The sequence below is a fragment of the Heterocephalus glaber genome, unplaced genomic scaffold (genome assembly GCF_053883595.1).
Source record: "Heterocephalus glaber isolate CG9 unplaced genomic scaffold, H.glaber_assembly_v1.0 deba00001288, whole genome shotgun sequence".
Classification (NCBI taxonomy): Eukaryota; Metazoa; Chordata; class Mammalia; order Rodentia; family Bathyergidae; genus Heterocephalus; species Heterocephalus glaber.
The window spans coordinates 12,843-39,540 of record NW_028258241.1 but is presented as its reverse complement, the minus strand read 5'-3'; the positions used below and the strand labels follow the sequence as shown (position 1 = coordinate 39,540).

The window sequence follows — 26,698 nt, the reverse complement described above, 5'->3', positions numbered from 1 at the left end:
CTCCAGCCGCCTAGGGCTACACAGGAGCTGAGCACTCACGGGCCGGGCCAAGGGCACCGCCCCTCCACCCGGATGCCCGCAAGCCTTCTCCCCGCTCCGGCTTCCAGCACACAGCCGGCAGGAGGGGTGAGGGTGCAGCTGAGTGCGGGGTGCTCGCCTGGCATGCTCCAGGCCTGGGTTCCACCCCCAGAACCACCAAAGAAAAAAGAAAAAGGTAGCCAGCAGGGCACTCGTGCTCATGTCTCCCAGTTTTATAAATAGGTCTTTGTTACCATCAGTTTCCTCAAGAGTTTACTGTTCGACTCTTTATGATAATGAGCAGTCAGCCTGAGCCAGGCGTGGTGGTGCACGCCTGTAATCCCACACTCGGGAGGCTGAGGCAGGGGGATCACTGAGTTCGAGGCCAGCCTGGTCTACGTAGTGAGACCTCTTGTCTCAAAAAACAAAACCAAAAAGGCTTAGACTGAGAACATAATCACATATAGTTCATCGTGCCCACTACCTAGAACAGGGCCAGGCACAAAGAAATCACATGATGAATCAATCCTTGCTCGTCTCACTGATTTTACAGGAATCGTTTGCTCAATTTTTCACTTGCTCTCGAGTTCTGAGGACAGCTGGGTGCCCTGTGCGCTTCTATGTGCTTCCCAGACACGTCAGTTACCTTGCACTTGTGAGACAATGAACAGATACTATTTGCTGACTGTGGGTAGATAACTAAGTGTATCGGGGAATAAGCAAACCCCACACCGTGCCACAGCCTGCCAAAATGTATTCAGAAGACCACGGGAATTAGAGCTGTACCTGAACCTCGCCTGTAGGGAACAGGGGAAAGCGACGTTACCAGAACCTCTGCAGTAAGTCCTAGTCTCCTGTGAGCCATGGCAGCGCATGGCGAATTACAGGAAAGGTAGACAAATGAGACCAAGAAGAAGCTGAGCTTTGGGTTTGATCAGTGCTGCTCTGGGCAGCAAAAGACAAAAGCCCCCTAGCTTGCAGCACCTTTTATTCAGTACATCGGGAGAAACAGATGTAACAAGTGAAAAAGAGTTCAGTACTTCACATTGGGGTAAACAAGGTGTAACAAAAACCTGGGGGGCAGTGGAAATCTAAGAACAATGCGGAATTATGCAGATGAAAATTTGGTTCCTCCCTGGCGTCTCCCGCAGGTGTGGTCTTGTCCTGGAGATTGCAGCATCCGGGGGGGATCACTCAGCTCTCAGTTGAGACCGGAGGCCAAAATGCAGTTATGTCTGGAATGTCCTAGCTGGGCTGTAGGCAGGAGAACTAGGCCTACTCAAATGATTTTTCCTAGAATTATGTAGCATTGCTCCCAACACTCGCCCAGGAGCCCTCCGGTCCGCTCGAGAGCCAAGGGGAGCAGCGTCGTGGAATCGGGGCTGAGAAGGAAGATGCTGCTCTGATTGAGGAACCGTGCCATGCATATATATATATATATATATATATATATATATATATATATATATACACACACACACTTGTCTACACACACACGCACACGCCAACATTATGGCGTGTATTTACATTTCAGTTCAAGGAAAATCAAGTTCTAGAAAGACCCATGAACAATTCGTGTTAAAATGCCATTTTAAATCTTCTGCTTTCGCTTAACTGTGAATGCATTTTCTTTTTTGGATATCGTTCATTCAGAAGATTACTTTCAATAAAAAGAGGGAAAGAGAAAGAGTCATCAATCTGTAGAGTGTAACCAGAATTATAAAATAGAGCAGCTTTCCAAATCTGAGATGTCATTTCTTAAGCTTTTCTCTTTAACTGAAATATAAAACAAGAATATATTGTATAATGAAAGGGAAAGTTGACGGCGACGGCAACCCACTCTTCAGAAACCAGGCGACGCTAGAGAGCATAGAACCCTCTAAGTGTGTGTTTCTTCAGGTTGGATTTGAATCCACTGCCGCGCGGCTCTTGGACGTGGCGTCTGGCTGGAGCCAGGTGACGGTCTGCTGGAGGGGCACCTACGGCACGCGTGCGGTGGCCTGGACCACTGGCTACCCCCCCCCCCGCCCCCGGCTGGGAAACCCCTGAGGCCGTGCTCGCTGGCAACATGACCCCTGCGCTGGGTGAGTGCAGCTTTCCCACGCCGGCCTGTGGGTCGCTCCACGCAGGCTGTCGGCCGTGTCTGGTCTCCCTTCCTCGGCAGCAGCCTGCTGGTTTCCAGTGTGCTGCTGCCCGTGGAGGTGGTCAGGGCTTCGAGGCTGCTCAGTACACAGGAGGACGGGGGCTTTCCTTCAGGCAATTAAAAACCGAGTGATCCTTAATACATGAGGAGTGTGTTGAAAAGCAGTTCTGAAACCCTCCTTTGGCCAACACAGTAATAAGAAGGAGGTAGCTGAATCCCTTTACCTGTTCACCTGAGCACTTCTGCTGGCAGGCAGCTGTTACTTCATGTATTTTGTCACTTATGCAGTGAGTCTTCCGGGAGTTAGTGAGCTGCAGAGGGCCCCAGGGCCACCTCCTGTCACGTGCACTCTCTGCAGGTCCTGTGTGGCCTTGCTCAGGACCCTGGGTGGCTCAGACCCTGTGCCTCTGGCTTTCCTTCCCCGCGTCCTGCTGGTTCCCAGGAAAACACCATCCCCAGCAGTCAGGGACTCGGTGAATCCTGCTGGAGGGCAAGCCCATCTCTCAATGAGGAACGAAGGTTTTAACGTCCCCAGGTCTCAGCGAGCCAAGAAACTGCACAAAACACGGAAGTCCGTGAGAAGACGCGAGCGAGCGGTCAGGAAGGCGGCACTGACCGCACTGTCCCCCACCCAGCAGGCCTCCCAGAATAAGATGAATCTAAACGCCTGGTGGAGACCCACAGCCATAGGGTACTCGGGACCAGGAGCCCCTGAAAGCATTTTCCTTTTGGCACATGGTCTAAATTCAAGACACCTCGTTATTTTTCGTACCTTTTCCTGCAGTGACACCTCCTTGTCACTCCCTTTTTCTGTTGCTCTGGGTGATATACACAGCTTCCTGTAACTTAGGGCTTTTTTTTGGTACCAGGGATCAAACTCAGGACCTTGCGCTTTCGAGGCAGACAGCGGAACCACTGAGCTAAATCCCCGGCCCATCTTAGGGCTTTTTAAAAACTTTTTTTGTATTAGTAACTACTTACAATTTATGTGTAAGAACATTGTTCTTTGTACAAGTGTGTGTGATACCATGCTTAAATCTGACAATGATCTTGAGATGTTTTAATGAACTTAAATAACTTGATTAAGCTAAAATAACCAGAGTTCCCAAACAATAGATCTCTATCTTCAAAAGGGTTTAGTTAGCTTTTAAGATTTTAAGTGAATTTTTAAACATAATGAAAAAACACACTAAACACCATTATCTCACTGACTAGATTTAACAGTTGTTATATTCCATTATTTGTGCGTTTTCCCAGGAGTTAGCAAAAAAAAAAATGCATACATTATGATATTTCACTCCATATTACGTCAGTATTTCTAGGAATACGATGGAGCCAGAGTTCAACCAAAGCCCAGCACCAAACACAAATAAATCAACGCTTGGCAGCATTGTTCTCCTTTTCCCACTGGATTTGCTAGTTGAGCCAGGAAAGAAAAAGAAATAAACAGGAAGAGTAGACAGGAACCAGAGGAAGGTTTATGTGGCCTTGGGGCTTTCTGAAAATGTTTTCTATATTTTGTTGGGTGTAACCAAATTTTGGAAAAGCAATGAGTTGACCACACATTTGAGACTCAGGTTTCTATTTAAGAACCTAGACGTGATGTGCTCCTTTCTCTGCACGTTTGCCCCAGGGAGCCTCTCCTTTTCCCACGGTGAAGCGAGGAAGCCCATGTCACTGCGGACCTTTCCCAGGCCCAGCCAGGCAGAGGCCTTTGCCATCCACCTGTCTGGAGTGCAGAGCAGTGCCCCTGGAGGCGCTCGGCTTCGGTAAGGCCAGCCTGCCTCAGCCCATGTCCAGTGCCTGTCACAGCACATGCATGGATCCCTGTCCCCGAAGCAGAGGAACCATGTTCGTGTAGCGCACCCTGGGCCTGCATGAAGGGAGGGAGGGAGGGAGGGGACTTCTCACCCTCTGCTGGGCCCACGTGCCTGGGTCACACTGTCCACACACACCTGCTGGTGAACTCACCTGTCTTTTGGGAAGCAGCTGAAACACTCGATTTCCCCCAGAGATGAGTAAGAATAAAGCATCACATGGTGTAGCAGTGTGACTTAATTGAAGCCAGTGACTGCTTTGAGTTTAACTTTATTTAATTTGCTGTTTGTCAGTAAGGACTCTGGAGCCTAGCCTACTTGCAGTTCAGTGTGTCCCAGCCGGAAGCAGTTTGTTTTTCTCATACCCAAGATGCCCTGGACCAGAACTGCAGAGAGCAGACTGAGAGCCACACTATGGATTCAGTCCTGGCTGTGCCTCTCATCATGTGACCTTGGGAAAGTTACCTGGTCTTTCTGGGCTTAATTTTACTTATTTTTAAAAATAGGAAAATATGTGGGCAAGACTAGTGTGTATTCAAGTACCTCTGTGTGCATGTTTACCGAGGCACGTGATCCATTGGTGGAATCAAACATGGCTTTAGGATACACATTATTCGTGTGCCATTTAAAAAATAATTGTCTGGGAGCATATGTCAAGGTCAAAAATTCAAATGCCATTGACAACATTTTATAGTGCTTATCCAAAGAAGGCATTGTTTGAAGTTCTTTATATACAAACTCCCACATAAATGCACAAACACACACATATACTCTACTCCTCCCAGCAGCAGCTGTCTAAGGTGGGCACTATTACTCACTCCATTGGCTTGATGAGGAAAGGGATTTGTAGATCGTGCAGTGAGCCTGGCATCGCATGTCTCAGTGTCGGGGCCATAACCTGCAGCCACACCATCTGGCCACTGTCTGAGCATTGCACCATTGCTTGTGTCCTGCATGACAGCCGCTTGACAATAATGATGGGACCTGCCGCGTCCTCCTTGATTTGTATGAGCATTCTTTTCATATTAAAAACCACCTATTAACAAAGAAAACGTCTGTGGTCTGAATCAGGCTGATGGACCACCAACTGCAACTTCAGATATAATTATTCACTCACAATAAAAATCTGTAGGGCTACATTTTTTCAATGATGAATGTTCTAATGTATTTAAAGCTTTAGGTTTACATATACATTTATGAGAGATCAGTCCACTACTGCCACTGGGAGAAGTAAGAACTCTGCTCCTAGCACCAGTAAATAGTCCCATGTGGTAGATAAGAGAGCATCCAAGCATCCTTGTGTAATGATCCTAGAGAGAGCCTGAGGCCTCAGATCCCTCAGGCAGCCGGACTAGATCACTGGGGACAGGGAGCTCAGCTCCTCATTCTGCTGGTCATCCTTAGTCCCTGTCTCTGCTGCAGCTTCTGTCTGGGCCCTTCTCTTACTCGTCAATAAGTAGGATTTGATGGAATCGGAAAGGTCATGCCATTTCTAAGATACTTCCCTCATGAGCAACATCTTAAATATATAAAAGAACCCTTTTCTTAAGCATCATGGTTTAATTTTTTTCAGACCAGGGTTTACTGTTGCTGAAATTGAACCGATGGGAATCTTCCAATTCTCCCCTAGTTCAAGAAATAGCACAGTGTCAGAGGATGCGCGGCTGGTCAGACTGCAGCTGCAGAGGCTCTATGGGTTCCACGGGGACCTTGTTAAGGTCTCCTATGAGACAGTCGCAGGCAGCGCCAAGCCGATGGAAGACTCTGAGCTGATTCAGAGTGGGGAAGTGTTCTTTCACAAATTCCAAACTGAGGTTGATTTTGAGATAGCCATTATTAATGATCGGATTCCTGAGAAGGAAGAAATTTTTTACATTAATCTCACTTCCATAGACACGGGGGAGCTAGAAAAGTTGGATGTCAATTGGAGACCGCGCCTGAACCTCCATCTTGGTGTGGCAGTGATCACAGTATTGGATGATGATCACCTAGCAGGCACGGAGGTTTCTGTCCCCATGACAGCTGTGGCTGTGGCAGTTGGCACCCCGCTCATCCCTGCAGACACAGACTCCACCACACACCCTGGTACAGGCAGGACCACTGCCATTCCACAGGCAGCTGAGACGCTGGCCACTGTTCCTGAGGCAACTGGTATACCTGCCACCCCAGAGAAACCTGTCACCCACCACAGGCCATCCACTATGCCTGAGAAGCCTGACGTGGCCAATGTTTCCAACCATGGAACTTTTAGTCTCGGCCCAGCCGTTATTTATGTGGAAGAGGAGATGAAGAACGGCACACTCAGTACTGCAGAAATTCTCATCTGAAGAACGGGTGGATTTGCCAGAAATGTCAGCGTGACAGTTAGAACTTTTGGAGAAAGACGTTCTCAGAAGGAACCAAATGCATTGCCCTTTCCAGACACCTATGGGCTCACCAACCTAAGCTGGGCAGCGGAAGGGCAAGACTTCGAGGAGCAAATGCTGAGCCTTACATTTCTCCATGGAGAAAGAGAACACCGAGTGTCAGTTCTGATTGTGGATGATGAGGAGCCCGAGGGCCAGAAGTTCTTCTATGTGTTTCTCACAGACCCTCAAGGGGGAGCCCAGATCGTGAAGGGAGAGGATGACGCTGGATTCACAGCTTTTGCTGTGGTTATTATTACAGGTATCTTTGAATGAGGGAGGCAGAATATGTACTTTTGCAGTACAGACTTTGTAATAAGATCAAACTACCTTCAGTGTAAGAGGGTGAATTACTTGAGTCACTCATAGTCATTCATTAAAACATTTTGTCCCCACAGCATGGGAAATGTCGCTGTTTTCATCTGCCTTGATGTTGCGTGTTTTAAGTCAGTAAAGATCCTTACTCGCGTGCGAGTGTCTCGCTCTGTGCTCTCTGGGGCGGCGAGATTGTGGGGCACCGATGTCTGGCACTCTTCCTGTGTGACCATCCCTGCTTTGCTTTTCAGGCAGTGATCTGCACAATGGCATCGTGGGATTCAGCGAGGACTCCCAGACTGGGTTGGAGCTGGGGGCAGGCGCTGAGGAGAGGAGACTGAGACTTGTGGTCACAAGGCAGCCAAACAGGTGTGCGTGCATGCGTGCCTGCCTGTGTGCCTGCGTGTGCACCCACGGGTGTGCGTGGTGTGGCAGCCTGGCTCTCTGTACCGTACTGAATTGAGGTTCGTGCAGGTGTAGATGCTGAGGGGCTCGGGGTAGGGCTGCTGTGTCAGACCCCACCGGTGTGCCGGTCCTGGATCATAAGTGGTGCTGCCGGGAATGTTCACACTTCAGAGAGCGCCGTGCAGATGCCAGGTTACCCAGGTCCTCACATCATGCTATTTATTGTGCTGTTTTTAGCAGCACATGTTTGCAGGACATAGTGATTACAGTTGTCGCAGGGAGTTGGTACAGGGACATGACACGTCTTAATTATTCCTCTTTTCTGCTTTTCATCCCTCACCCCTTCCTCCCTGCTCCTTGCAACAGTTGGTCCCCTTCCCATTTGCAGAAGTTCTGCCTTCATCATTTTCCCTGCAGTTCCTTTTTTTCTATACCTTTTCCTTCCTCTCTCCTTCTTCCTCCCTTCATCTCATTTCCCCAGCCATTTGAAAAAGATTTCCCTATTTCCTGTTATCTATCTTTTATTTTGCACCTTACTTGTATTTTGGCTTCTTCATGTAAGGGAAAGCATGTGATATTTAAGCTTGTGTATCTGACCTGTTATTTCACTTAATACTGTCGTCTCAAGTTGCACCCATTTACCTACAAATGCCTCAAGTTTATCCTTCTTTATGGCACAGTAGTACTCCATTATGTGTAAATACACATTATCTTTATCCGTTTATCTGTTGATGGACATATAGGCCATTCCTGAGATTTAGCTGTCATAAATATTGCTGCTATAAACATGACTATGCATCACGATGGTTGGATGTCTTTAACATACTATTCTCTGATAACTTCAAATACATAACCATTTTACTCTGAGGGAGACCTGGGTACCAAAACTTTACTTACAAATTAACTATATAGACACATGTTTGAATGCTCATCATGAACATGTACTTAGTGTGCACACATGCATGTGTTTATACATTATATTTCCTCCTAAATATTTTGTGAAAATGTAAATCATCTTTTGCACTTTATTTTTACAATGACAATCATACATTAGCTGTAATGCTCTTCCTTTAGAGAAAATGGTGTTAAAAGACAAATGAGAAACATTTACTCAAAGTGAGGGCTTCTCTCTAATTTTTGTTTTCACATTTCTGGTGTATGAGGGCAGAGAAATATCATTTGTTTTCACATTCCTGACCTTGAGTGTTTCCATAAATGCCCATTCACTGCTGAAGAGAGTGCAGTCAGAGAACTGTGTGGACCAGAGCCTTAGTTTTCCTGTCTGGTATGAGCAGAGCTGGACATCTTCAGCATGGTCAGTGGCAGAGCAAATGCTGCTGTGGACAAGGAGGCAGAGTTCTGCTCGGTGACCGCCCATGCTGCCTGACCCTGGGGGTCTGTCATACTCCGTCACTGTGTTCATGTGGGTTTGCTTCTTCCCAGGGCCTTTGAAGATGTCCAGGTCCATTGGCGAGTCTCGCTGAACAAGTCAGCCGTCATTTTCCAGAAGGAAGGCTTAGACCTGCGGGATGAACTTCTGTCCGTCTCAGGGACCACGACCTGCATGGCGGGCCGAGTACAATGCCTCATCAGCCTGGAGCTCAAACCAGAGGAGGCAAGAAAGTCTGAGGTGCAACACATGTGACTCTTTAGAATTAGTCATTTGGAAGCCACATCCACATTGTTTATGTGGAGTTGCCTTATGGTTACCTAGCCATGATGTCTCAATCTATGTGCTGGACCACAGACTTTAGACTTAGGCTATATTACATGAGGAATCTTTGTAAATGAGCTCATCCCTTTTTTCTTGTTTCTTGTTTCAATATTCCCCCTGGTCTAGCTACTCAGCATGTCCATGATCCCTTGAGTTTTCAGCCACAGTATCATCTTGAGTTTCTCTGAATGCTCAGCAGTTTGCTTTTATCATATAAATATACATGAAAGGTCTTTCATTCTCTTTTTATACATATTTAAGGAGCTCAGTTTCAGTTTACCAGGGAGTCACAGAGATTGATCTTGGAGAGTGTGTTGGTTACTTTTCTTGTTGCTGAGACAAAATACCTGACACCCAAAGTTAAAGGAGGAAAGGTTTATTTGGCTCACAGTTCATAGAGGTTTCAGTGCATAGCTGGCTGGCTCCAAGGCAGGGCAGCATGGCAGAGGGGCGTCACAGAGGAGAAATAGTTCATGGCAGGCAGAAGGCAGAGGGCAGCAACCTACAAGGGACAAGCCTCTTTCTGTGCCTTGTGTCCTATCCAGGCTACCCACCCTTATGATGGGTAGCACTTGCACCCTTAATCCTAGGGTTGCATCCTTGGTCCCAGCATCACACACCCTAGATCCAGTCACTTCCAAAAAGCCCCATCTGTGACTGCCTGAGGCTTTAGGGGAGACCTAGACACAAGCCATAACAGAGAGTCTGGATGAATTTCTGTTGGCCGCCATCACATGTGGTGCTAAGAGTCAGGCTTATCGTGTAACAACCATTTTTAAATGATTGTTTTGTGATTCTTTAATGCCTAAGGAGCACTCAGTAGCATTTATTCTTTGTCTGTTACTTATTTATTAAATTCAACACAAAAACTAGCCATCGGATTGTGAAGTTCAAGAGTGTGATAATTCTTCATATGTGCTGCACATTCTACACAGCAGAGAAAGCACATGCAGAAACACTTCAAACATGTAACTGTACCCAAGTCTCCTTTAACATAACAGTCCCCTGAGTTTGATTTTTTTCATATTTTTCTACTTGCTTCTTCACTTTTTGAGAGTTACTATAATAGTTATATTCATCTTTTCTAAGATTCATTAATCTATATTTTAATACCTTCCCTGGATTTTAATAGCTTTACTGGTTCCAGAAGAGAAAGGTTGCGTGCCCTTGGTTGTTACCACCTTGTTCTTTGTTGGCACCTGGTTCTTGTCCCAAGCTGTTTCCCATGAGAAGTGCTCGTCATCTGACTATGATCTATTTTATGACTTCACTTGCTACACATATTTGTCAGCTTTTTGGTCACTTGGACACAGTACCCAGTGTCCACCACTTAACAGAAGAGAGGTTCAATTTGACTCACAGTTCAGGTGAGCCAGTCCATGGCCAGCTGGCTCCAAACAAACATCTTAGTAGAGGGGCATTGCTGAGGGAAGCCACTCACTTCATGGCAGCCAGAAGCAGGGAGAGAAGGGAGGTGCCAGGAAGGGTGGTGCACCTTCCAAAGGCATGCCACCAGTGAGCCACTTCTGCCAGCCTTGCCCCACTTTCTAATGGCAGCTTGTGGGGCAATGAACTCACCCTTGGCTCAATCCACTGATACAGAGCCCCCGTGATCCAATTGCCTGCCAGCCGCCCCACCTGTGAACACGTGGGACTTTCAGGAAACATTCTGGATCTAAACCATAATATTTCACCAATATGTTTTCTTTCTAATTTTTGCATTTCAGGTTAAGTTTTTATGCCGTGTATTTCTCCCCACACTTATTTGTTTTTTAAGTTTTGCAGTGCCAGCTTTATGTTGCCATTTCCCTATTGCTCTTGAGCATGGAGCTGTTAGAGCTACTGGACAAATATGCCTGCTGTGTTTAAATCTTGTCCTGTGGAGTAGGGCAACCTAGACACTTCATCCCCTAAGAGATGAGGCTACAATCCATGGGATTCCTGCACCCTTTATCAGAATCATCACACCTTATATGTGACCAGCAACAACCTTTACCTGCTGGCCCTTCCTTCTGCTTTATTTGTGTTTCACAGATACCAACCATTTATACCTACTCATGGTACAATTCTTGCTTTTCCTAGACATAATTGACTTATTTTTTGTTCTTTTTATTAATGCTTTCTTACCCAGAGAAAGATGTTTTTTGTTGTTTAATGAATACATGCTCAGGAGAAGACCCAAATGTCTCGAAATGTTAATAGTCTCCTACACATAAAGATTAAGTACACACTTTTAGGGTCACACTTATGTTACAGTTACTTTCATTGTGCTGCAAGAACTTTTCTCCTTTCAGCATCATTGTAGATTCACATTTAAGTAATTGTGGTGACTTACTAATGATTTTCTTTTTGGTGCACAAGTAATCACCTCGTGATCACTGAAAGTTCAATAAGGTGATCTTTTGGTTTTTTAGTATTACTTGTAAGTTCTCTGGAGGCAGATTGGCTTTACAGCAATGCTATGTGTTTCTCAGAGTTGTCCTGATATTTCCTGACCTAAGCTATGCATTGAGCTGCTGTCCTAGGGCTTGATTTCTGTGATCAGAAATTGTTTTACAGATTGAAATCTGTCCACGAGAGGTGCATGTCGGAAGATAGCAGGCAGATGTGCTGCTACTTAAACACTTTGGTGATGTTAGAGCTAGAAAATGTTCTTGAATTCCCACTGAATTTTTTCTAGATCATATCATAGCATAGTATCTTAATTTTTTTTTGAGTGAGGCTTTCCTCAGATAACACTTTGAGTCACATTGACAATGAGGAACTGAAGTTTCAATAGGCAAAACATCTGATCATACTATTCTACATGAAAACACTTGAATTTACTGCAGTCCTTGCAAATATTTTTATGCCTTCCTCAACTGCCAACTCCTTATTTCCTAACTATAACTCTCCCTTTGGGATTAATAAAAATTCCGCTCACTCCACAATGCCTCCCGTAAAATCACCAGTTAGAATTCTCCTCTAAGTTCACAGAGTATTAACTTTCCTATGGAGGTTATCAGTTATATGCTGTCACGTCTCTTTATACATATTTCATCTTAACTATTTACTCTGACCTGCCTGGAAATCAGAGCATGTTTTTATTCACCTTTGCACCCCTCCTACCTTTCTCCCTAAACATGTGTCACATTTATGAGTTACTGCAAATTTATCATGCGTTTTCTCTCAAATCAGATTTTCAGTGAATTAGAATCCTAGAAGTATCTCACTAGGTCTTAAAACCTCTGTCCACACAGTAGATGATAATCTTAGAATTGTAAGAAAAGGTTTTTGATATAAAAAATATCAGTTCACACCTATTTTGGGGGATAAATGTCATTATCAGTCTTTTGCTGACTTGATTCTTACAAATTGCGAGTTGTTCGTTTAAAGAGATGAAAACAGCAAGATGTATCATGTACAGGTACAAATTCCCTATGATGAATGTTATCATTACATATATCTAAGATGTACCAAAAATGTTTTGCTAAAAAGAAAAGAGAGAGAGATGAAAACAATTTCCACAGAGTGGAAATATGTTGTTGGTGACAGCAGCTGAAGTAGAAAGATCCTAGAAGATATAGAAGATGTGCTTAGAGCAGTTTGAAGGGAACACTACCTGCCAGGGTACAGGGAGGAGGAGAAGGGGTCATTAAGCAGAGTGTCTTAGAGGAACTGAAGTCTGAGCGCAGGGCTGGGTGTGAGACTGCTTCCTGTGAGCTTGCTGTCCTCATGGGAGAACACTAAGGGAAATCTTAGTCGTTGAAGACATCTCAGTTAAGGGGGAGGACAATGCATAGGTGATGTAAGGGATGCTGGCTGTATAGATCCTTTTCCCTCGCTAAGTTGCTTCAGGTGAGTAGGAGAATTCTGTGTTGCTTCTTATTTTTCTTTCAAGTAAAATGCTCAAATCATAAAGTTGAATTTTCTTCTGCATTGCAAGAAGTTAATGTTTAAAGTATTTTTACTCTCATTGTCTTCCCAGCTCTTAAAGGACAATGTATGGGCAAGGTTAACATATATTCTTGTTTCAGTAAGAGGAAAGTGTTAAAGAGGAAAGAAGGAAGAAGATTATATTCTTGTAAAAATAAAAATTTAAAAAGTTAAGTACTAGAAGTTCCTAATGTACATTTTAAACATCTTACATTTCATAGTGTATCACTCATCCAGTTCACGTTCTTGTTATGATTGTAAACTAACACCTAGCAGCATAAACAGGGCAGGCTCTACAGCCCTGTGCTTCTGTAGCAGGCTTGGAGATTATTTGGATGTCCCGGCACAGCAGTATAAGTATTCTAAGCTTTTGACTTCAGAGCCATCTTCATTTTTCGCCAAAGGAGGGCCTCCAACTACACCAAACTTTTTCCGGGAATCGCATCTGCACTGGGGTTAAGGGTTTGGACTTTGGTGGTAGAGGGCTTTGGTTCAAATCTTATTTCTTCCACCAATGAGCTGGGCAAGATTGGACAAGTTATTTGGGGTTCCTGAGATTCTCAGTTTAAAGGGTGAGTGAAATGGCCAAGGAGGCAGGTTGAATGAGGTAATGAAGAGGTTATCGGTGCAGTTGTTGACTAGGAACTGGGCTCACAAGAGGTGGCTGGGAGTGGAGCCCAGGGCACCCAGGGACTGGGTCACAGCTATATCAGCACCAGTGCCTGGGGGCCTCGGGCACTGCAGACAACTCGGAGTTACACCGCTGGGTAGTGTGGTGTCTCCTGGCCCTCAAGTTCCAGTCACTTTTGGCCTATCTTATCTGCAGTTATCAGATCTATGGTCCTTCAGTACTTGCATTTCCTAGTTAAGAAGAATTTAAGTTACTTCCCTGGTCAATTACTAGGCCAAGATCAGAAGTCATCTCCTGAATTTCAGTCCATTTGCCTTTCCGTGATGATTTTTCATATGGCTCTATATTAGCAAAATGTATGAGGCAACGATGGAAATCTTTTAGGGCTTTCAAGGATACAAACAGCCTGCTGCTGGGCATGGGTGCCGTAGGTTCGCCACCAGTGGTATAAGGTAATTAAGAGACATGATCTTAACTGACAAAATTTGTTTAAAGATAGTGTTTAAATATTTGTTGCAGATATTTTTAGAAAAATTGAAGTAAGATATTGTTGATTACTTTGGCTTTCTGCGTCTGAGAAGTTCTGAGCCCAGGAAACATCATTTTCTACCAGTTGGGGCAAAAGATCACCAGAACACATCTGACCTAGGGGGAAAGGAAGTGGCTGGCAGTCACACAGGGGTGGGTGCTTTCAGGGTCTCCAGTTGCATTTCGGAGATTAGGCTCAGAGGTGATCCGTGGTTCTGAGTTCCTCCCACATGTCAGGAGTATGGTTTGAAGAGAAGGTCTTTGTTTGACTGGAAGGGACCTTTTGTCTGTAGCCTGCTTATGTGTAGGTGCCCATCTGTACACACTGCAGTTCAGGATGGTTCTTCACTTAGATGATAGCGTATTCTTTTGACTCCAAGTAGCATCCTAATCATCATCACAATGAAAAGGAATATTTTATTGGAAAATAAAGACAAGAGTCTCTATTGGAATATAATACGCTAAACTCTTTAGTTAAAAGAAACTATTGTGAATCCAAGCTCACTTGAATTAAGCTCACTTCATTAAGGAGCTCATAGCTCTTGAAAATAGTTACTCATACTTTCCTGGTGCTTTAGTTTATTGTTCTTGGCAGGTTTAGCTTCTCAAAAGTGGGAAGAGTACAGTTATTTCCATATTTCAGAATTTATTGACAGTTGACCAGCGAACTGAAGAATGATATGTGCCAAAGGAAAATTAAACACATTTCTTCAGAAAGCAAGATGAGATTAAAGGTGTTTATTTTGTAACTAACATTTGATTTATTCTTGGATAATACCAAAGGGTTTGTGGGATTGTTTCATAACATAATGATTATCCTTAAGTCAAAAAGCAAATGATGAATAAGGCCCTTGCAGATGGATAAAAGGGATGCGTCCTATTAGACAACAGCTGGCAGGTGCAGCTGAAGGGACATCAGCACAGCCTCCTTGGGGGGTGGCAGGGAGACACACTGCTGCTGAGACTTTGTAGATGATTGCGTCTGAGTGACTCACGGCTGAAATCCAGTGACTGGTGATGTGTTAGGAAACTGAGCTCAGGCTTTAGAAAATACGTCATTTTAGACTGTTGAGAAAGAACAAAAGTGGAGCATGAGAAAACTACAACCAGCAGATTAAATTTAAGTTTATTTGATACTGAATTTTGTGAAATCTTGAAATGTATATGAGACTATAGAATTGAATACTATCAATATTTTGTCGTATTTATGTAAAGCTCTAAAAATAAGTGTTATAAAAATAAAATCTTTAAAAAAATAAAAATAAAATCTTAACAATTTAAAAACTTTTTTTGTTTGTCCTCAGTGTTTTTCATCTCCACTCCCTGCCCGGGCCTGTACCCAAGAAAACAGCTGTCATGTGTGGTGTTTTGTGTTGTTTTTAATGTTTACATAAATATCTCCTGACAATATGTAGTACAATATGTAATTGTAACTTCATGCCTTTTGGATCGTGCCATGTATATCTTATGAAACTTGATAATTTTCACTCACTCTTATTAAAACATAATCCACCTATGTGGAAAATATTGAATGGTCCATTTCTTTCATTCTTTTAAACAGCTTTATAGTATTCTGTTGTATGAATATTTTATTTATTCTTTTGCTTATTAAATATGCATGTTATCTCTGGACATTGATCTAGAGACACCTAAAATAGCATACTTTTCAAGACCAAAAAATAAATCTCATAAGAATTTAGTTCTATAAAATGCAGAATGTCTGTTGATTTCTGTCATGATCTGTAAGAATTATACCATTTCTTAATTTTAGCACCATCCCAAATTAGAAACACAGTACTCATAGTTACATATGTTTCATTTTTCCATCATTAGATGCTTCTGGTTGAAATGCATTATTTCTTTGTGGAGCTCTATGTAGTCACTGCGGGAGCAGCGATAAACAACAGTGCCAGATTTGCGCGGATCGGAGTCTCCCAGAGCCGCGACGCTCAGAGCCTCGCCTGTTTTTCTGTGGGTTCCCGGCTGGCCGTGGCGTATAGGAAGGCCACGCTCAGCAGCCTGCAGGTGACCAGAGACTCTGCGGTGAGACCCACGGTGTCTGTTAGCTTTAGCACCCAGGTGAGCAGCTTCCATTTTCTGCTTCCGCTGTGGCCAGTGTCATGGCAGAGTAGTGGGTGCATCTGCTTCCAAGGATACCACAGTAATTCACATTTTATTCATTACACTAAACTTTATTCTTGTAGCAGGTCATTTTGTTCTCAGCAGCAACACATCATATTTTAAAATGATAAAGTTTTCTATTTTTCTTTCCTCTTTTGACAGAGTTGGTTATACAGTGCAGAGTATCTCACACAAAATTTTTAAATCTCTGGTGGGTTAAAATTTCTTCTGGATGTAGCTACATAGACCAGAAGCAAAGCATGGGGGTCTTGTTAGGGATTGTATTTGTGCTAGTTGAAAATATAACCTCCAACATTGGCTGATCTTTCGGGTTCTTCACATCCATGAGCTTGGGTGGCCTCGTGGCCACATTATCACATCCATCCTGTGAGGTGGTTCGGGTGAAAGATGGGAAGCAGACAGAAGCTAGAGGCCTACAGGAGCAACAGTGCCTAACACTAAGTGACAGATCTGTTAGCCCAAACAACGCCACCTGCCTTTCTGGTATTAATGTGCACTTCAACTCAGCAGTAAAAGTCTAATATCATGAAAGAATGTGTATCTGCTGTACCAGACACATGGTTGCGGTGATGATGTTTCCTAACTGAACCACCTGCTCACCCCCAACTCCTGTAGCTCCAGGAAACCCACAATTTGGAAACCATTCTGAAAGGTGATGTCATTTACTCTATTTCAGGATTCTAAACCTGGTGATTTTAGACCTCAGGTTTACAAAGTTTTATGAAAATTACCGTGTGGGGGTTTAGAGATAAAACTCAGTGGCACAGTGCTTACCTAGCATGTGTGAGGTCCTGGGTTCAACTCCCAGTATCAAAAAGAAAAAAAAAGAAGCTGGTGTAGTATATGTTTAGTTGTGTCCAGTCTGCGCTTAGTTGCATCAGTTGTTTGAGGGTGACTCGACCAAGTAAACAGCTCTGTGCATCACCTGCCACACAGGCACATGACCAGCATGTTGCAGTCAGGCATGGGGCTGGGGCTGGGGCTCTTCTGGACTCTCACAGGCAGCGGAGCTTCTTTCTGTGACAGTCTACAGCTCAGCTGTCAAGAAGAAAAACTCTCAATTGCACGAGACCCCAAAATAAGCTCCATTTTCCAGAGCCTTGAAGAGGTATGAACACAAAGAGACAAATTCTGATTCCTAGTGCAGAAACTTTAGTGTTTTTGTCAAGAGTGTTTAAGGTAGGAAAAGAAATAAGAAAAAGTACGTTCCCTTCTCCCTCTCCTGTGAGGTGTATATCACAGTGTGCTTACCTTTTTCAGGGTGGAGGAAGAGGGCTGCAGATGAAGAACCATGGTAGACAGTTTGAGGCCCATTTATAAGCAGTTCATACCCTCAGGTGATAGGGAGTTGAAGTTGCCTGAAGAAGACTGAATTCTAATATCTCCATCACTTTCAATCTTGTTTTTTCTAGACTCATCATTCTTTGCAAAGCACATGTTGTCATGTAACGAATATGTAACTCATAAAGGACTCCTACCTGGGGAATTAGATATATTTATGAATTTCTAGGTTTCCCTACTGTGATGTTTAATTTTATGTCAGTTTGACTGACCACAGGGTATGCATATATCTGGCGAACATTATTTGTGTGTTTCTGTGAGGGCATTTTAGATAAGACTCATGCTGAAATCAGCAGACTGGGTGATTGCAGTCAGATCACCTGTAATGTGTGTTAGTCTCACCTCATCAGTTGAAGACCCAAGTGTAAGAAAGAGGCTGACCGTCCCCTGAGAAAAAGAAAATTCTTCCTGCCTGGCAGCCTTTGAATGGGAACACTGGCTTTGTCTTTCCTTCATGCTCAGTTGGAAGGATGGACTTTCCTGGGTCTCAGGTCTGCAGGCCTCAGAGCTGTAACTACACCATTGGCTTTCATGGTTCTCAGAGCTTCAGTCTAGAGTGAGCTGTGACTAAGCCATCAACTTTCTTTTTGTCTTCAGTTTGCCAGATCACCCTGAAGGTCTTGGAACCCCTCAGCCTCCCCAGCTACATGAGCTTATTGGTTATAATCTCTCTCCCTCTCTCTCTCTCTGCACACCCTATTAATTCTAGTGCAATACTATCCTTCAATTGAAGACTTAGTGGAGTCCTTTTGGCAGTGCTGTAATACTGATGCCATTTTAACAAACACAGTAGAAGTAAAGAATGGAGTCTACAAAGTTTACTACAAATAGAAGACTTCTGTTTCTCAAAAGATGGAATAGATGTGCTTTTCCCTGCTAAGTACAATTAAAGACCCTGGACATTATGTATACATGTATAATCATAACAGCAACAGGAAACTGAAAGCTGGAAAGGAGAAAGCAGATTAGCTAGGGACCTGGGGACCCAAGGAGTAATACAGTGGGACATATCTAGGATTTTCTTTTTCCCTTGTATACCAGACTCTGATCAGAAGGAATTTGCCTACAGAAACACTAATGAGAAAGAATATTTTTAAAATCCTCTCACAAAGTTTGCTCTCTCTAGTCAAAGAAACAGAAAGGCAGCAGCCTACAAAGAGAGAGAACCATTAAAAAGTTTTTTATACTCTAGACAAATGTTCCAGAAAATAACTGACCCCAACTGTATCCATACCAGAAGAAAGTGAATAGGGCATCTAGATTTCTGCCTTTGCTGGAGCCCTCAGCCTCCAGTTGGCATTGTGCCTGAGGGACCAAGTAGAGAGTTAGGGCTTTCTCTTTGGCCTAGTAGTAAAAAGGCCTCCAGCCTCATGTGGCATTGGCAGGGACCACTGGGGAGGCACAGAAAGGCACTCACACCCTTTAACCATGGAGTGACAGTGGGGGCCTAACTTGGGGCAAACTCCCACCCTACCTAGCAGTAATGAGTTCTCTCTGCCTCCTCTCACTCCAGTATCAAAGAGGTCAGATGGGAAAACTACACTGCTACCTCCACCTGTCAGTAATAAGTTAATAACCTGCCATTTCCTACCAGAGCAGTGTTGAAAGAAACCAGCTAAAACTGAAGGCTTAAATAATATCTAGCCTCATAAAATAATATGCACAGTGTCCAGGTTTCAATTAATCATTCATCACACCATGATCAAGAAAGATCTGAAATAGTATGAAAACCAAAAATCAACAGATGCCAATAATAAGAAGGCAGAAATATTAGAAGTATCTGACATAATTTTAATGCAACCATCATAAAATGCTTCAGTGAGCAATTACAAGCATTCTTGAAACAAAAGAGAACAACAGAAAGTCTCAGCAAAGAAATAGGAAGCTCTTGCAAATAAATAGAGGACATAAGAAAGTGCAAATGCAGTTTTAAAGCTGAAAAATACAATAACTGAAATAAACTGAATAAATAAGCTCAGCAGCAGAATGAAGTCAGAAGAATCAGTGATCTTGCACAAAGAGTAATAGAATTATCCAGTCTAAAGAGCCCAAAGGAAATTGATCCAAAGAATCGAATAGATTGCCAAGGACCTGTGCAACTATAATGGAAGTTCTCACCTCACATCTTTGGAGCCCGGAAAGGAAGAAGTCATTGGGGTTCAGAAAGAAGAAGGAAGCGAACAAGGATGAAAATGTACGTCAAGAAAAGTACTTCTAAATTTGGGGGTGCAATAGTGACATTTCTTTTCTAGTTCTCTTCTTTCATCCTCCCACTCTAAGGCATCTACCTTCCATACCTCATCACTGTGTGATGTGTCTTTCGCTCTCTAACTTATCAAAGGACGTTAGAAAAATTATGAAAACTCACGTTTCAGTAGTACTGTTATTACTGCCCATCATTTTCTTAACAGGATAGGATTTGTTTAAGAAATAAGAGTGAGTTTATGGCAAGATCAGAGATACTGTGGTTTCACTTCAATGTTACTGTTTAATTTCCAGGAGTTGAGGGGTGCTGAAACAATTGGTCGGACTCTTGTATCTCCAGCTGTCTCTGGGAAGGATTTTGAGAGAACGGAAGGCACGCTGCTCTTTGAGCCCGGCCAGAGAGACTCTGTGTTGGACATCATACTAATGCCAGAAACAGAGTCTTCAAGGCCCTTTCCTAAGCGCTTTCAGGTTGTGCTTTTTGACCCGAAAGGTGGTGCCAGAATCAAGGGAGTATATGGGACCACCAACATCACTCTCATCTCTGATGCAGCCTCACAGGCCATCTGGGGGCTTGCAGATCAGCTGGAGCAGCCCCTGGACAAGGACATTCTCAGGCGAGTGCTGCATAGCATCAGTGTTAAAGTGACCACTGAGAGCACAGAGGAGCAGCTCAGTGCCACGATGCATGTGATGGAAAAGGTACGAGGTCCTTGTGTGTATAAACACTCAGTCCAGCAGAATGTCACGAGTTAAAAATCCATACCACAAGTCACGCTGTGTTACACTGTCAATTGCTGTAAAATGATGATAAAGTTACATTTCTGAACATGAGCCGAACTCTTTGCATCTGACACTGTACTTTTGCCTGGAGGTGACAGATGCCTGGTCGACACCCTGAGCCTAAAACTGTGGCATTGGTGAGTAATGTAGGTCAGCAGGAAGGACAGCCAAAACCTGAAGAGAGGCAGAAGATGTTAGACACTTCAGGTTCCTCCTGGTTCTCCAGAAATGGCTGATTATCACTGCCATTTGATCCTGCTTCTTGAGCCCATAAAAAGAAGACTTGGAGATTATCACCATCTACATAGTCCTTTCCTTTAAACTCCAGGAGCCAGGAGCAGCTATCTCCTGTTCTGCTTCTCCTGCACATTGAAAACTCACAGGCAAGGTAAACTAAGGAACAGCCAGCTGTTTCAGACATTCAGTTTGCCATGGACTTGAATCACCCAGGTTTTACTTTAAACCTGTTTATTAAGAATATCAATGATGGGCCGGGGATTTAGCTCAGTGGTTCCGCTGCCTGCTTTGCAAGCGGAAGGACCTGAGTTCGATCCCTGGTACCAAAAAAAAAAAAGAATATCAATGAAAAAGATGTTATTAGTAATAATAATTTTATTACTTAAGGAAGGGCAATGATGTTGGGGATTTATTTGGGGAATTTTTCTGGGAATTTATTTTGGGCTTTTGTATCAAGACATTTCTAATCGACGTATGTACAAGTATAAAAAGTTTGGGGTACATACATATGAATTATTAATTTGATAGTTCTTGCATAGTGACATTTAAATATTTAAAATATTTGCAATGGGGTTTTAGAATATCTTGCTTATCTCGTATCCTATGATATTTCTTTAGTACAAGGTTTGAAGGGTCACAAAAAAGGACATTACAAGTAGAGGGGGGAAGGCCATGCCTAAGAGTGTGTAAAGCTAAGAGAAATGCCTGCTGTCCCATGCCGAGAATGTTTAGAGATAAGAGTTTACTCCAGGAAATATCGTTACTTAAATTTTCTATGACAAAAACGGTGTGGAACAATACCAAGTTGCTTTTGGCTAAGAAGACAGAAAGTATGCAGAGTAACTCCATGCTAGGGTAAAGCAGAGAATGCTGTTTCACGTGTTTTATAGAAGATGGAAAGAAATGCTGCTGCTTTTTTTAAATCAGTAAGTTATATAAAAGAATAATGGCTTTTATTGGTTAAGAATCAACGCTTATTTCAAATACTGTATTTTGATCACTTTGTTTTGTAACTTTTAATGCCTGCTTGTCGTAAATACCTAATGGGTATTGTATTCAAGCATGGCAAATGGCTGAGGGAGCATTTGGGGCAAATACATGTGTGACAATATTACTTTGGCATTACTGGTTATAATAACAAACAATGGAAAAATTATGGCCCTTAAGAGGGCCTGGTTAAATCAATTCTGGTGTAATCTATGACATACAGTCATGTGTCACAGAACAATATTTCGGTCAGCAGTGGACCACATGTACAACAGTGGTCCCGTATGACTGCAATGGAGCTGAAAAATCACTGTCACCTGGTATTTTTACTGTGTGTTTCCTATGTGTGTATATGTTTAGATACAGAAACACCATATGTTATGAGTAACTACAACATGCAGAACAGTAGCATGCTGTGCAGGTTTGTAGCCTGGGAACAACAGGCTAAGGTATAGAGCCTAGGTGTGTAGAGGCTACACCGTGTGGATTTGTGTAACTACACTCTATGATAGTCACACCAGGAAGAAATTGCCTTGCATTGCTTGGAATGTGTCCCCATTATTAAGTGACACATGACTGTAGGTCATATATATATTTTTCCCCATGTTTTAGACATGGTTATATAAAACTAACAGTACAAGCCCAGAAAATGTTGTTAATCACATAGAGAGAAGGTAGTGAAATTTAGCAATAAAGAGTGCCAAGTTAAATTTGGATTTCAGTAAACGACAAATAAATTTTGAGCAAAAATATATCACAAATACTTAGTTGGGACATACTTATAGCAAAAAGTTATTGTTTGCTAATCTGAAATTCAAGTTGAGTTAGCTGTGTTTTATCTGGTGCTCACTCATATATACCTTAGGAAATTAATATGCACTCTAAACTCAGAGATACAGTGACGGCAAACCTTTCAGAGACCGGGTGCCCAAAGTACTCCTGGTATCATTGTCTGTCACCACTGCTCCTTTCCCAGCAGGGCCGTGGCCCCTGTGTACACTGCTATCTGATGCTGGGCTCATGGGCCACCACTGGCTAGGCTTTCCCAATGCTGGATACAGTTTTGGGCTTTAAGATACTATGTTTTCAGTGAAACTGTTTCATGTTTGTTTTATTCCCCCACCACCACCACCACCTCTGGGTTCTAAATTCTTTGAAAGAGAAGCTGTTCTATTCTTTTTATTAAAATCTCAGCAAATCTTAGTATTGCACACACTAGAAGTAGCTGCTTATTTAGGTTAAAGTGATAAAAATATTGTACTAAAATCAACAGCTTTAAATGATTCCCTGTAAATATTTTCTGGATAAAGTTAGCTGTGTCTTTAGGCAAATTTTTATGTGATATAATATCCTGTCCTCTCATTTTCCCAGGTATGATGCAAGAAAAATTATTTTTAAAGCTGGCACTTGCCCCAGTAACAATATCAGTCTCTCAAATTCCCGGTGGATTTGCTATTCCGATTCTTAGTTTCATTGGGTTTAGTTTCCTGATTATTGAAGCATGGTAAAACATGAGTCATGAGGTCTAATTTCGTGTTCTGGAACACTTGAAGAGCTGAGGAATGATTTGTTCTGTGAAGTTGGATCAACCATACCCAGGGGTCCAGGGGTCTCCATTTCCATCCTGATCGCTTATAAAATTTTTCCCACAGTTGATTCAGATCTTCTGTTTGTTCCTAACTGAATTTTGGTAACTGTGGGTGTTCTTTTGTTGTTATTTATATCTAGTGGCTTTTTTGAACTAGGCTATTTATTTTTATCACACACTTGTTAATATTATCTGTTTGGTATCAGGATTATTTTGTGTATGGTATGTTTTATAATAACACCAGCAGTGATTTCGATTTCACTCCATATTTTACTGTCTGGTTTTGCATTTCATGCTGAAAGTGATTCTGAAGGACTTGTTTGTGCACTGGGTCAGCTTGAGCTGTGACTTTCAGGCCAGTCGGTGGGGAAGCTGTGAATCAGTGTAGGTGGGGTCGGGAGCATCCTGGGCCAGGGACAAGTTAATTATCGTCTTTCTGCCTCAAAACTAGCAGTAAGCCCTTCTTTCCAGGATTCGTACAAAGATTAGAGAAGTTAGTAGAAAGTCCTGAGGACTGCCAAGTGCTCATGCCAACCAACTGTTACAGAAATGATATTTTTGTTTTTGTGTATTTTAGTAAGAAAAAACAAAACTTTATATTTCCCTTGAACATGAATGAAAGTTTAGGTAGCTCTAGAATTCTTGAATTGTAACCTTTAATTCTTAAAATTCTGCTCATGTTGCTCTGCTGGCTACTGGCATTTTATTTTCAGAAATGCCTGATGTCAAACTGAATTTTTGTTTCTCTATTAGTAATTTTTTCCCATCTGATTTCTAGTATGACTTGTTTATTTATATATATTTTTGGTATCAGGGATCAAACTTGGGACCTTGCGCTTGCGAGGCAGGTGGCGGAACCACTGCGCTAAATCCCCGGCCCTCTAGTATGATTTTTTAAGCTCTAGAATAACATTTAAAAAATCATCCAGATATATCTGGCATTATCTCTTTTCCTATTTTCTCTACATTTTTAGACATGAGTATTCCTTTAGTTTGTTTAGTTTAGTATTTCTGTGTTATTTTCCTTTTATCCAACCTGCTCTTTTATATGTATATATCTTAGGGTTTATCCTAGGATTTGTCCTGCTTGTCTGTTACACTTTCTCTGAGCTCTGGGAGATTTTTCTTCATACTCCTGGCTGAAAAGATTTTCTGATTTGGTTTTCTGATTTAGTCCTTTATGAAATTTAGTGATATATGGAAGCTTCTGTTCATAGAAAAGCAAATAATTAAGAATAATCCCTTCCATTATAAATAAATATTCCTGAGGTACTTATTCCCTTATCTGTTGGTCAAAAGAAAAAGAATCTTTGGAGTAGATAAAAGTGGGATTAATTTTAATTCATGATGTTAATTATTATAGTTGAAATTAAGTGATCCATGCAACCATTTTGGGCTTTAATGATTAAATAGAAAATATTTTGTGATCATGCTTTTCTTCATAAATGATTATGTATTTTAAGTTGCAAATGAATGTATTTGAAATGTAATTTTGATGCATTTCTCTTAAATTCATCATAGACTCATCTTTATTTTGTTAATATTACTAACTTAATAAAGAACACATGGGATATACACACTGTATGTAATTTATAAAGTTTATTTTTTCCTATTTCCGTACTTGACTTTTTCCAGATAACTGTTGAAGGAAGAAATGAAGCTTTCAGTGTTGAAAGCCAAGCTCTCTTCTACGAGATCCTTTGTGCTCTTGTTAACCCAGAGCGTGAGGATACCAGAGGGTTCAGCCACCTCACTGACGTGACTGAGAGCTTAGCCTTTGCTCTGCTGACTGATGTTCCCTGTGGCTCTGCTGCTGAGAAGTGAGTGCCTCCCGCCGCACCCGCCGTACTCCCTACTCCCTGTGTTTCTTCCTGTTTGCAGTGTCATCTAAGTGGACATGGAGGGGATGTAACTGGAATGATGGGGCCAGTGCATCAGACCTGTTGGGCAAATGAAGCTAATTGTTTGAAGCAAACATGGCAGGGACACCAAGAGTAAACTTAACATTGTCAAGAATATATTCCTCTCATTTCAGAATGTCTTGAGAGTTCAAAAGTCATTGTCTTAGTTACTTTTCTGTCATTGCTAAGACACCCAGAGTTAAAGGGAGAACGGTTTACTTAGCTCACAGTTTGTAGAGGTTTCAGTCCATAATTGGCTGGCTCCAAAGCAGAGTGGCACGTGGCAGAGGGGCAGCAGTTCACGACAGTGGAAGACAGCAAAAGCAACAGGAAACCTTAACAGCGTCTCTCCGCCCCTTTTATCTTATTCAGACTACTTAGGGCTGGTAGCACTCACGCCCTTAATCCTAGTGCCCTTGGGCCTAGCCCCACCATGAATCAATCACACACTCTAATTCAGCCACTTCTGAAAAGCAGGAGGCTCTGCGGGGACCTCTAAACACAAGCCCTGTGGTCCTGGTGCCTGCTGTAATTCAATGGATAGAGGATGGATTCTGAGTGGAACAGAAGGAAGCTGATCCTACCCTTAGGAATGTTTTCCTGCGCTGCAACTGTGCTTCTCTCGAGGGCGCCGGTGTTGAATCCCCGTGGAGACATCTCAAAGGATGTGGGTGAACTTCAGCTCTGTGGTTCGTGGCTGGAGTTTCACGGCAAGCTTTTCATGCACCGTGGCATATAAATGATATTCATTAGATAAAGTGGATCGTTGTAGCTATTAATTGTTCTTATTTTCTGCTCTTTCACCAATACCACATTATCTCAATTAATATAGTTTTATATTAAATCTTGTAGTAGCTAAGCTCTTAGACTGTTTTGCTTCAGTGCTGTGTTGAATATACTGGGTATTTTGCCTCTTCATATAAATATTAGAAATAATCTATCAGTAACCACAAATGATTTTACTCAAGTTGTAGATCTAGTTAGGGATAACTGCACTTTTGACAATTTTGAATCTTGCTATTCATGCACGGAGCATCGCTATTTAGTTTTTGTTATTTTTTGTTTCACTGAAGTGAAAAAAAAATATTTTGTTAGATTTTTAATCTAAGTACTTCCCATTATTTGATGTTGGTATTGTTAATTTTAAATTCCAATTTTTCATTGCTGGAATACAGGAAAGTAATTGACTTGAAAATCAAACTCTTACCCTGAAAACTCACTATATTAGATTATTAATTCCAGAAATTTTGTCAAGTATATTTATAGTTTTGCATAGATAGTCATGTTATCTGTGTGTTGTGCCCAGATTGTGAAGTCCCAAAGACCACCAGGAGGCCGTTTCCGATGTAAGCACACAAGGGTCGTTTATTCAAGCTTAAGCAGGGACTCTCAACTGTCACCGACACAGCGGATCGAGACTGAGAGCCCTGAGTCCCTAACTAGCAGGGTTTTTATTGAGAATACAACAAGCTTTGGTTATTAGTAGCCAGGTGATTGGTTAATACTTAATACATATGAAGTGTAGGGTTTTGGTTGGCTAGGCTTTGGGGGTCGAAGGGGATTACGTATTGGTTTTTGTGAGGGAGAAAGGGGCAAAGATTAACGGTCGGTTGTTACATACTG

The 26,698-nt window shown here is 42.5% G+C and overlaps 1 protein-coding gene across 1 annotated transcript; it reads left to right on the top strand.

Moving 5' to 3' along the window:
* Positions 1-1,824: 1,824 nt before the first annotated feature.
* Positions 1,825-24,994, top strand: LOC147828118 (adhesion G protein-coupled receptor V1-like; the record flags this gene model as incomplete). The annotated part of the gene is given in 9 exon segments (XM_087211127.1): positions 1,825-2,043; positions 2,045-2,102; positions 3,795-3,930; positions 5,552-6,645; positions 6,950-7,067; positions 8,547-8,718; positions 15,725-15,970; positions 19,874-20,281; positions 24,810-24,994. Coding segments are annotated over 9 exon segments (2,636 nt in total), but the record flags the coding sequence as incomplete, so codon positions are not given.
* Positions 24,995-26,698: the final 1,704 nt, after the last annotated feature.